This window comes from Nicotiana tabacum, chromosome 18 (assembly GCF_000715075.1).
Source record: "Nicotiana tabacum cultivar K326 chromosome 18, ASM71507v2, whole genome shotgun sequence".
NCBI classification, from domain to species: Eukaryota; Viridiplantae; Streptophyta; class Magnoliopsida; order Solanales; family Solanaceae; genus Nicotiana; species Nicotiana tabacum.
In genome coordinates this window covers 556,770-569,595 of record NC_134097.1, presented here as the reverse complement: position 1 = coordinate 569,595, position 12,826 = coordinate 556,770, and the positions used below count along the sequence as shown (strand labels likewise).

Genomic DNA, 12,826 nt, shown 5'->3' with positions numbered 1-12,826 from the left:
TATATACGGGATAGAAACAGTAAACAATGAATTAGCCGGCTATTTGTGTAAAAGTCTCAACTTATAGCTTATTTGGCCAAGCTTCTCCAAGTTCAAAAGCACTTTCTTTTTTCAAAAAAAAGTATTTTTTTTCTCAAATTTGAATTGTTTGGCCAAGCTTTTAGGAGGAAAAAAAGTACTTATGAAGAGAAGCAGAAGCAGTTTTGGATAAACAGAAAAAAGTAGCTTCTTCCCAGAAGCACTTTTTTGAGAAGCACTTTTGAGAAAAATACACTTAGAAGCACTTTTTAAAAGCTTTGCCAAAGACCAATTGCTGCTTAGAAGTACTTTTTAAATTAATTAGTCAAACACAAAGTAATTCATATCAAAAGTACTTTTGAAAAAAACACTTTTCAAAATAAGCTAATTTTTCCAGCTTGGCCAAACGGGCTATTAATAAGACTTGTAAAAGTAAGAAAATATATAATGGGCCAACCTGATAGTGAGCTCATTCATATTAGGAACAGGCCCAAGACCAAACCCAAGCCACTTACATGGTCCAACATGAAGAAATGACATTCTGCAATGACAAATCTACCCCTCAAGGAAATAAGAGAGAGAGAGAGAGAGAGAGAGAGAGAGAGAGAGAGAGTTAAAAGAGGTTTAAGCTAAGGTTCAGTCATTTTCTCTGCACCCAAATCTCGACGCCGATTTCCTTGTCTCTCCCCAGAACCAAGGTCAGTGTGTGTGTGTGTGTTTCGTTTTAGTTTCAAAGCTTTAATTTTCTCTTTGATACTTATTATAATGATGCAATATGTTTGGCAGATTTATAATCTTAAATATTCATGTGATTTTATACATCTACTATTTCCTTATAGCTGTTTACTGCGGGGAGGGGGCTCTGGGGTTTTATTTTTGGTGTTGTTGGTTGATCATTGGTTGCATTGATTCTTCTAATATTAGATATTACTGTTTCTGATACTTTTTGTTATAGTCAAATTATTGAATTTTTTCTTCTAAAGATTTGTGTTTTTGATAGCTCACTGTTAGTAATATGAACCAAATGGTGTTTAAAAAGACAATTTTGTTCTTGGTTTCGTTGATGATTTCAGTGTGTTTATGGAAAAGTAAAAAAATTCAGTATGGAGTTTGGGGGGGTAACATTTGTCCATTAACCAGATGGCTTATATAGTCGACGAAATGTAATTGGCTCATAGTAATCATGGGGAAATCATACTAAGACGATATATACTGCTGACGTTGGAGAAGTATTTGCCAATTCAAAAATGATAAGGTGCACCCAAGGGTGTGGCCTAGAGGTCTTAAGTTCAAATCCCAATGGAGGCAAAAATACTAGGTGATTTCTTCCATCTTTCCAAGCCTTGGTAGGTAGAGTTACTCGGTAGCAGGTGCCCAGTGGTGTGAAAGTTGGCCTAGACATTATCGTCATTAAAAAAAACAATGAGTTATCACAAATATTCAAGGTTATGAGATGAAAACTCTACTTTTCATACCAGTCGGCAAGTTGTTAGCTATACTTAGTGTAAATTTGTTACGGTGGTGTTGGAATTGGAACAAAGCTATGTTGCTCGGACTCTCCAAAAATGATGCTGGATGTGTGTCGAATTCTCCAAAAGTAGTGCATTTTTGAAGGATCCGACACGGGTGCGGCAACATTTTGGAGAGCCCGCGCAATATAGGAACAAAGTAAATTCATTAAGTGTTCTTTTGGATATGATAAATTTTGGTAGATATGTATTCTTTGTCTATATGTTCTGTTTGTGAGCGAGGCAATATCATAGAGCTAGTGAAGAAAAGCATATAATTTTGAGATAGGAAAACAGAGAAACAAATTCATTTGGCCCGTTAGAGTGTTTAACCTGTCAACTGTAAATACAAAATGTCATGTTGCTTGGTTCTGGTTAGGGTTTGTGTATAATGTGAGGAAATTTGTATTTCCTTCGTGTTCCTTCATTATCTCTTTCACTAGCTAACTATGTAGCTCTGGATCATGTGGGGATAACCTATTTTATGCTAATTGTTTATCAATATTGATCAGTCATTTCACTTGAAGAAGAGATGGACCAAAGCCCGGCACCATTTTCAGAGATTGGGAGGCGGGCAAGAGGTAGTACTTCACCCTCATTTAATGAGTACTGAATCTATTTATGCTTTTGATACTTGTTTGGAAGGTAAAAAGTAAAAATAAAAATATTAGTGGTGCTATGGAACATAGTTCTTAAACTTAATCCGCATAGCCATTTGTATTGGGAACCAAGCATGTCTTCCTTTCTAGGCTGTTTAGGTAGTCAGACCTCTTAAATAGTCAACCAGGATAAACTAAGTATCCTGCCAACCTTGATATAACCTGTTACGCAGTAGGTGCTTTCTACATTTGAGCCTCGGGATACTGTATCTTTTGGAATCACACTAGACTCTCCCAAGCGTGTACCGGTACCATTATTGAGCCAGTTGACAACCATGTATTGGTGCTTCGCTTAACCAACTCTACACAGTCTCCTGTAGGAAGAAGTTACATGTTTCTTCCCCATTTATGTACTTATAGCCTGTGGCTCATATATTAACTCTTTTATTCAGAGTATAGTAAATATATTATGTAATGCGGAATATTTTATGTAATTCGGATTATCTCATAAGCTTTTAACAGTTGTCGTATTATGCCGGAAAGAGAAAATTTGTAATACGTGCTTTTGAAAATACTTTATGCCCAATCCTTCATTAAACCCCCCCAAAAGAAAAGGAAAAATAAAAAAGAAAAGTAAAAGACTTTATGCCCAATCCAAAGTACAGAACTACAGGTTGCATTTTCATCAGCCCTCTGAACACATGCCAAATATGTTCTTGATTATAAGCAGAGAAAAGTCATAAATAGATGGGGTTTCAACATTTAAATATAAGAGTGTTTTAGACCTTAGTCGAGCTGAGTTTGCCCGAACACGCCTCCTGAACTTGCTGGAATCGGTTATTCCAAGCCTTGAATAAGAGTAAGTCGGGCTAAATGTCAGCTAACATCAGGTCATCGTGAAGCTGTGCAGAGATTGCAGCAGGACAAATTAAGCTCAGATCTAAACCAGTTTGCTTATATAGATATCCTATTTGTTTCGTACTGATTTCTCCCATTTAGATTGTTATAACAAAGTGAAGTATATAGTTTTGAGTTTTGATTCTTTTGTTATCATCAAAAATCCCTTAAATAGATTTCTATATATTATATAATCATCATCATGTCAAGACTAATCTAAAGATTTAGTCATTTAACATTTTGGGCAACTTCTATCCATCTCTTAGATTATCTTTTCTCGGAAAGGGAGCTTGCATTTCTTATTAATCAGAATCTCTTCTAATGGGTTGTAAATTGCCCGCATTGTGCAGATCTATTGACCAAAGACTACAACTATGATCAGAAGTTCTCCTTCTCTATTCCAAGCTCCAGTGGAGTGGTACTAGCTTATTCTATCATTTTCTCTTTCATTTAGTTTACTTGGCCTGTCAAATCTTCTATTGGACTTCAGAAGGCTGTCGAACTTTTCCACTTGCACATATTATCTCTTTTTCTTTATTGTAGTTTGTTTATTTGTTATGGGATAAAAATGTATACTCTATTTACAAAATCATCCATTTGCTCTGAAATTCATTATAATGTGGCTTCCAGTTTGAGAGTCTGATGTCCTAGAATTGTCAAAGGTGAAAAATGTTTGCTGGTGCTTTAAGTGCACAGCGTATTTAATACATGAAATATGATGAATAAGACGCTAATGAAGAAAAATAAACTATAATGTGTGGAATGTAAGAAAATAACTATATACACAAACTATAATATTTTGTATTAGGTAAAACTCCTTCCTCGAAAAGCGAAAAGGTACGCATAAACTGGAACAAAGGGAGTATTATAAAACAAACATATGAAGTAGAGGATCATGTGAATGAAATTCAAAACCATTTTAAATTTCTAATGTAGATGTAAAGATGTAGTTTTAAGTTTTTACTAATTAGTTTTCTTTTAGTAAATTCTATTTTGTTATTCCTAATATATTACTTTGTCAACTATATCTATTGTCTAGTGTTGCCCTCTTAAAGGCAGAGCAAGTGGCATGAGTGACATGCCTTAATGCCTTGATGCCTGCACTAAAGTACCAGATAAGCAAGGTGAGGTGCCCAACCTGCGCAAGTGTGCATCAGTAGCTTCAGGGTTTAAGCGCGCCTCTACCGAGCCTGTAACTATGCACCTTTGTTCGTTTAATAGTGTAACTGATGTTCATTAGTGAATTTGAAGTTAATAGAAAACGAAGAGAGTTTAAAAGTAATATAATCCTACATTGTCACACTTCCATGTGCCTATTAATAGGGGTATATGCATGAACCATCCTGTAGGTTTAAATTAGCAGATTGTACTCCATCTAAGAATGGATGTGAGTGTGTATATAACAGACAATTTTTTTCTGTTGAATTTTGGTAAGGCATTTAAACTTATTTACTCATGCCATGTTATTTTGGTACATTTGTAGTATTCCAAATAGTCCTAATTATCAGGTAAGATTTTCTATTCCACATATGGCTGACCACTGACACAGTAGTAATTAGCACATTTTTTTTGATAAGGTAACAATTAGTAATTAGCACATTTTCAATTTAATAATTGATGTAGGTTAGGGGGTATATGAGGGAGCAGAGGAGGTAAAGGGGGCAATAGTGACATTTTATGAATGTCGAGATAAAGAGGAGGTTAGTTGGAGATCAAAGTTGGGTGGGTAGCATTCAATCAAATAGGAGAAATAAGTAGGGAGTGATTGGAGAGAGTGATGGGGGAAGATAAGGTTAGGAAGGCAAGTGGTACAGGTGATAAGGCCCTGAGATTGGATGGATTCACCTTGGCTTCTTCCAGACAGTGTTGGAGTACTATCGAAGGAGAGGTTATGGAGATCATCGCTGCATTTTGGGAGACTGGGGAATTTGAAAGAACCATTAATGCATCCTTCATACCCATAATACTGAAAAAGGAGGGAGCATTAATGCACATGCTATATAATTTTTCGAGGAATTTTTTATATTAGAAGCTTGCTTGATCTAAGTGCTTCATTGGCTAAAATAACAGGTTACATTTGCTAATGCATCTTGATTCTACTTGATTATCTTGTTCCATTAGGTAATGTATATCCGCTTGAAATTGATCTTGAAATGCTTCATACATTTGCATAAGATTGCGATTTGTTTGGTAGTGATGGGGGTGAATTTGTTGGTAATCATACTTGGTATGCTTTCATCTGTTGTAAGTTTGAACCTTTACCAATAGATGCAGCTGGTGGGTTATGAAGTTTGGTGTTGCTGACTCTTATCATTGTTATGTAGTGTGAAACTTTTTTCTATGTCTTATTACTTATTCTAGAGTTCTATTTGAATTGATCCTAACTTCCCTTGTTTTCTCATGTTAGGGAATAACAGCTACTGGTGTGAAGAAAGATCAATTTTTTGTTGGTGATATAAGTACTCAATATAAGCTCGGAAGTACAATTGTTGATGTCAAAGTTGATACCCACTCCAATGTAAGAGCAGAATGCCGGCCTCTAAGACCAAACAACTGTTTGTCTTCTTGATAATCTAATAACTGATCATGAGATATAGTTAACCCTTTTTTCTCTTGTTTATACCTTCGACGAATTGTCTTCTCATTGAAGTTTATATGTTATCTTTTATGCAGGTCTCAACTAAAGTTACTTTGAATGAAGTTTTCCGATCTGCAAAAGTGTCCCTTAGCTTCAACATACCAGATCACAAGTCTGGCAAGGTTAATACTTGTGTTTACTCTGTACTAGTCAAAAGAATCTTTGCTCTGTTACTTATTCTAACTCTCTTTCAAATTTTCTAGCAAAGTATTTTTTATGATTGAAGGTGAACACCTTTTTTCTGATTGTTCCTCGATATGGTCTGTCTGATACACATATATGTGCTAAAGAATTATATTAGTGTGCATGATATCGCAGATATTATGGCCAAAGAGACAAATAATAGAATAAAAAAGCTGCTTTTCAAAATAATTATTGCCAATTACGACAGAATAGTAGTAAGTTTTACAAAAAATTCCGTTTTTTCATTTGTACTTTTGACGTAAATAATTCCTTTTTGCTTAGATAAATGGTCAGTTTGATGGAAGCTAAAGAGTAGCATACCTATATGAATGCAGATGCAGGAAAATTGTAATATGTTTATGTCACCATCATTTGTGATTTAAGACAATGAAATTTGACTCATCAGAAATAGGTGATAAGTCATAATTAGAGTTGGAAAAAGTAAAGAAAAACAATAGAGGTGAAACAGATGACAACTGATTTGATGTGCTAGAATTACTGTTTGTTTCACTACAAAAAGATTGTGAAATCATCTATTAGCCTTGGAGACCAAATGGTCCTTTTGACTCTCTCTCTCTCTCTCTCTCTCTCTCTCTCTCTCTCTCTCTCTCTCTCTCTCTCTCTCTCTCTCTCTCTCTCTCTCTCTCTCTCTCTCTCTCTCGTAGTTATGGAACCTGAGGGTCCTTCAAGATATCACATTGATTTCAATAAAGAATTTTTAGGAGTTGTTTTATGAATCACCAACTCTCAAGGTTTATATTATGTCCCTCTTATAAAGACTTTTAGCTTCTTAGCTTCTTCATTTTGTAAATCACTGGTATTACATAATCAGCCTAATTGATACAACAGCTCATACAGCTACTGGTTTATTTCTTTCTGACTTGTATATGGCTACTGTCCTAGTAAACTCCAACTTAGTTAGTACATCTTGGTGAGAGAAACATCATTCTGGTCGTACAGGTACAGGCAGATAATTGTTTGGTGAGTGATTAGGTGTTAATGGTGAACTAGCTGATACCTGGTGAGATGTCTCCTTGGCTGCTAGGTGAACTAAACTTAGGAATACTGTCCACTAGGTGTTATTCTTAGATTATTTTCAGTGCGTGCAAGTAAATCATGTAGTTCAATTTAATGTATTATCATCCATGACTTGTTCACCTTTACCCCGTAACATCATCTTTTCCTTGCGCATCTTAATGTTCAGAATGTCATGGTGTGCAATGTGTGATGAGCCATAGAAAGAGTTAGACACATGCACTTGAATATTTCATGGATGTTGGACTTCTTTTTATTTTCTTATTCCGATTGTTTGGTAGTTTTTGGTGGATGCTTATAATGTGTGAAATCTAGACTCCCTTGTTCACGTGCCGCACTTTAAGGACAGTTGTTCTTGTCAAGTTGTCTTTGAAAGAAGAGATAGTATCAGAGGCTTTACTTTATATCTGAATGGGCGTGCGTTTAGTGAAGACCCTTATGCGGGTCATGTGGATTAGTATTCTATTAATTTGTTTTTCAGTGTTGATATTTCAATCTTTTTTCTTTTTCAGATGATGCAAATGTCAACAATATTAAAATCTCACAGTTTCTAAATTATAATTTGGATCTATTTTCCGATCTAGTAGAACAGGGATAAAGCAGTTGAACCTATTGTTTCAATTAGGGGTGCAAGCTCTACCTGTTAATATCTTAGCGTCTGACTCATGCACATGTTTGTGAGAGTCAAATATGTTGATTCCATTATTTGTATGTTGTACATTCTTTTTCCAATTTCCTAGATTTTAATCTGCATTTTGTTTTGCTGATATAAAGAAACTGTATTTCATTTGATTTGTGAACTCTATCAGTCTTTGGAATCATTTTTTGTATTTTCAGCTTGATGTTCAGTACCTTCATCAACATGCTGCCATCAACTCCAGTATTGGCTTAAATCCCTCCCCTCTCTTGGAGCTCTCTGCTGCTATTGGAAGCAAGGATTTAGCCCTTGGTGGTGAAATAGGTTTCAATACTGCTTCGTCTTCTTTTACCAAGTGCAACGCAGGAATTAGTTTTAACAAACCGGATTTTTCTGCTGCACTTATGTTGTAAGTATTTGAATTTTGTTCTTTGCTTGATATGCATTTGGTGTTTCTGAGTTCTCCAAATGTGTTCCTGCCAGTTATGTGAAAGTAGGATGCAATCCAACTGCGGGACATGCAATTATATGACTTTTCTACATCCCTTGTTTCATTTGCTTTTTGTTTCTTCCTGTTGTATAATGATCTCCCTCATCACTGTTGAGATCAAAGGATGCTAAAGCTGTGCTTCTCTATGTTAATAAGAGTGAATACTCCAATAGTCCCCTTCTGTTCTGCAGTTTACGCCCAAAGCAAAGACATTTGTTGGAATCCCATATCCGCTTAAGTGCATGGACTATAGTCTTCCTTAAGGTCTTTTCCAATTCTCATCACTTGGGCTAATTTTTGGGGTTGAGTTCGGCTCAAGATACATTTTCTCAACTTGGTGCAATGGTGTTATAGCCAGACATATCCTGATGTTCGGCTAAAAATGTTGGGCACATATGTAATGTTACTCCACGCTCGAGATGTTCAGCTTTGAGCGTGCAAGAGGAGAGGGAGTGTCATAATACCCGATGCTAAGTGTATGAGCTGCAGTATCCTCATATAGTCTCGGACATCTTCACCATTTGAGCTAGCTTCTGAGGTCTTAGTTAGGCTCAAGATTCATTTTCTTAATTGAAATCTAGCTATGATACTAACTGTGTGTATAATATAAACCTCCGGCCTAACTCAATCCCAAAAGTTAGCTTAAGTGGTTAGGATTGGCTGAGACAATACAAGAAGACTATGGCCCATATATTTTGGTGATATGGGATTCTAACATCATTCTCCAAATATTTGCTCTGCCAAGCTTGAATATAACCTTCTTAGGAGAGAACGTTAGACTTGAAGATGAACTAGTAGGCACCAACACACCGACTTTGTCTACATATGGTCTATAAACAGCTGTGCACTGGAAAATTAGAGAATAATCATAAGATTAGAGAAACTAATCTTCACACTTTTTAGGAACAATAATCCGATGTGGAAACTACTTTTTACTTTCATAATACATCAGTTTAGAAATTAAATTGCAAATAGTAACACTCAAAATTTAAATAAAGGCCGACTGTCAGGTTTCCTATTAATTAATGAGGAATTTAAGAAGCAAAATAGATGAAGTATATTGAACACCCATTACTTAATAAAATTAAGGTGAATCTGGATTGTAAGTTTCCCAATCAATAGAACGGAAACATAAAATGGCTTTGTATTTGTTGTCTGTCCCATTGTTTCTTCTTTAGGTCTCAAAAGTCTGTCAATACTGTCTAGCCAATCAATTGCATTACATTGGCCATGTTGCTTAGAACCTAATCAGGTCATATAAATAGGTTAGAAGGAGTATGCGAAATGATCAATAGATCATGCTAGCAAAGAAAATCTCTTTTTGTTTTATGCGCAAGCGGTATGTATGTTATTGTCCTTTGTTGGGATATGGAAGAGAGCTGGTTAAAATGAAGCAAAAACCTGGAGGTTCAAAGGAAATTACAGTATCAGATTAGGGAATACAGATGATGTTATCTATGAAATGTGCTACACATCTCTGCTCTCCAAGCATTAATGACAGTTTTTCTATTTCAAGATTCTTATCTAGTTGTAGTATTAAAAAGAAATGTGCAACTATGGCGTGAATTAATTTGCTGCTTACTTTGCTGAAGTTTGTTTTCCTGTTGAACATATACATTTTAAAAAAGCTGTTATCCAAATTTCCTGAATTGCAAATTTTTGTTGAAGCATTTACATCACTTGGGATATTATAGTTGGATTACTAAAATCTGCATATCTGAGATTATAGTCTATATGGTGGCTTTGGAAATGAGGGGCTGTATTTGGCATTTCAATTTTCATTTGTTTCTTGAGCTCATAAAGTGGTACAGAACCCCGGTTTTCCCTTCACTAGTAGGGGGAACCATTGTTCCTATGCTGCCGCGTTGCCCAGTCCTTTCTTTAGTAAGTGTGTGTGCCTTTTATAATGCGTGTGGGTTTCTGCACATTGCTCTGATGTGGCTGAAGTTGCATTCAGTGTCAAGGCTTCAACTACCATATTAATGTAGCAAGCTTTAGTCTTTTGTTTTTTACCCCCCTTTCAATCCCTCAGTTGTTGCATTTAAATGCACTCATCATCAGCTTTATTCGTTCAATAAACTAGAGATTTTAACTTGTGCTTGTGCAATATGTACAACATTTCTTTGATATTTCTGAGTGTCTAATCTGCAATGTTGTTGCCATCCATATAGAACGGACAAGGGACAAGCTGTGAAGGCATCATATGTACACTCTGTCGATCCAGCTAGTGGAACTGAAGTTGCTGCGGAGATGATTCACAGATTATCTACCTATGAGAACAGCTTCAGCATCGGGAGTGCTCACAGAGTCGATCCATTAACATCTGTGAAGACTAGGTTTTCTGACAATGGGAAGGTTGCAATGCTTTGCCAGCGGGAATGGAGGCCAAAGTCACTTATTACTTTCTCTGCTGAGTATGACACGAAGGCAAAGAATCCAATACCCAAGTTGGGTCTTGCCCTTGCTTTGAAGCCATAAAAAGGTGCTATCTCTAATTCAACCAATTTTTACTTGGTAGCTTGACATTGTTCTAATTCTTTCGAAGGCCTAAAGTGTGGCCCTTACATCTTCCTCGCATCATTCCAGAGGACACTGGTAAATCAAACCCATTTTTGTCAGATTCATATAATGATGATAAAGTTGAAAGAATACGTTACAGGAGCATTGTTGCATAAGGTTCTTCAAGGTCTACTGGCTTTCTATTACCTTGAAACTTGATACTATATATTTTTTTGAGAATGAAATGTTTCTGATGCCTCGTGCTTTCGCAAAAGTGTTTGTTTTACTTACATTTGCATCCATCATTTCTGGCACCTCGTTAGGATGCATCTCTACTAATTTTAGGATTTTGTTTCACAATTCTATTTTGTCATATTTAACACGGACTAGTTACTCTTTACTGAGCTGGAAAACGAAAGAAAAAGAAAATAGTAAAGTCTTGGAGAAAAATTAGTTGATGGCTTATCTAAATATAGTAGCTTGTATTTATTTTACTGTGTGGTTAGACACGCGGTTATCCAAACGACATCATCAAGAACTCATAGTGAACAGAACGAGTCTTGAACACTATCTTAGGAATGTCTAAAGCTTGAGTCTTCAATTGGTGATAACTCGATCACAAATCAATCTCGGAGAATGGCTTAGCACCTTGAAGCTGATCAAAGAAATCAATACAAAACAGTGGATACATATTCTTGATGGTATGATTATGTCGATCGAACGAGATCGCTTCTTGCTTTTTTTAAGCACCTTGACTACTCTGCCCTTCCAGGGATAGGGGTAAGGTTGCGTACATCTTACTCCCAGACCCCACTTGTGTGAAACTACTGGGTTTGTTGTTGTTGTTGACTACTCTGCTTACTTAACCACAAGTCTTATTTAGTGTTTTTTTGGTTGATAATGATGTATCATTCAAGAAAATCATGGATGGGTATAAAGTGATGAACTTCGTAGTTAGCGTCTTTAAGCTTTTAGTCAACGAGATATGTAAGTTGATAAAGTAAACGCAGCACACGTATGTATGCCTAATGACTAAATCTCCACAAAATTTAATCCGCCATATGCATCTTTAGAATGGAAGTAGGTAAGCTTTACCATCTGTTACACTGCGATGACCATATCAAACTTTCGGCCTCTATTTAATTTTTTCGTATAAAAATACATTATTAGAAGGGGAGCTTTGGACTTTGGAGCAACGGTAAAATTGTCGCCGTGTGATCTATAGGTCATAGGTTCGAGCCGTATTAGTTGCCACTAATGCTTGCATTAGGATAGGTTGTCTATATCATACTCCTAGGAATGCAGCCCTTCCTCGAACCCTGCTGGACTGTCCTTTATAATAATACGTTCTTACATATATTAGTGTATTTTAAGTTATGTTTTTGACTAGTCATTATGTTAGGTGAACATGTACAATTGAGTGTAGTACCTCATATGAACCTCTATTCAAATGTGGCGTCACATACTCCTATATAATAATAAATATATAAGCAAGTTGGAAAAACGACTAGGAAAAAAGAAAACAACAATAGAACACTAGCGAAAAGGGTTTGTTACTAGGCTAACAATGTTACTCGTTTTATCGAATGATTATACTTGTAGAATGTTTGGACTTAGATTGAGTTGAAATTATAAAAAGAAAAGTATTTGAAGTTGAAGTGTGTCAATTGTGTTTAATTTGGACATGAATTTTAATTGGAAAAAAAAGTTGAAGTTTTCTTGAGTGAAAACTAGAAATAGAAAACCGTTTAATTTCGATTACCAAGTCCAAATTATTAGTAAGTATGGGTTCTTTTAGGCACAAGTATGACTTGTTAGCAAATAACTCTTGATTATTACTCCTTTTAACTTTAAAGATGAAGTTTTTCATATAAGAAAAATGTACAGAAATAATTAAATGACCTCATTTAATTATGTGACACTCTTACATTTAAAAAGTTTCAATTGACATAGTACTTATTATAGTATCATATCTTGCGATATTAATTTTGACTTAAAACCAAATTGTAATCTTTATGACATAGCCGACCGTATCATGCAAGTAATTATATTGTGTAGCTCATGCGCTGTCATAATGCTAAATTTGCAACATTAATTGTATATAGTTGGATATAATTGACTGTAATAATTCAATCGTAACGGCAAGAGTATACCATATTAAATTCTTTCGACAGATATGGATGAAAGTCGACAAAAAAGAAGAAACATTTTTAAGACGAATGATACCCTTAAATATTATAATATCTTTATAAGTATAGTTAGCTGGCTAAATCTATCTAATTTCTTTGATTTTAACTAATATCCACCCATAATATAAAGAAC

General features: G+C 35.5%; 1 protein-coding gene across 1 annotated transcript; it reads left to right on the top strand.

Annotated features, from left to right (window-relative positions):
• The first annotated feature begins 591 nt into the window (after positions 1-591).
• On the top strand, positions 592-10,756 carry LOC107810556 (mitochondrial outer membrane protein porin 4-like). Its single transcript, XM_016635350.2, has 7 exons — positions 592-716; positions 2,039-2,107; positions 3,373-3,440; positions 5,430-5,540; positions 5,696-5,782; positions 7,716-7,924; positions 10,177-10,756. The coding sequence occupies exons 2-7, from the start codon at positions 2,059-2,061 to the stop codon at positions 10,481-10,483; spliced, it is 831 nt and encodes a 276-aa protein (XP_016490836.1). The 5' UTR covers positions 592-716; positions 2,039-2,058; the 3' UTR covers positions 10,484-10,756.
• The last annotated feature ends 2,070 nt before the right edge of the window (positions 10,757-12,826 follow it).

Excerpts from the sequence above, each read along its gene's own strand:
- LOC107810556 (XM_016635350.2), top strand. The coding sequence starts at position 2,059 with ATGGACCAAAGCCCGGCACCATTTTCAGAGATTGGGAGGCGGGCAAGA. Across the intron at positions 3,441-5,429 it reads TTCCAAGCTCCAGTGGAGTG|GGAATAACAGCTACTGGTGT; the intron begins GTACTAGCTTAT and ends TTCTCATGTTAG. Across the intron at positions 5,783-7,715 it reads CAGATCACAAGTCTGGCAAG|CTTGATGTTCAGTACCTTCA; the intron begins GTTAATACTTGT and ends TTGTATTTTCAG.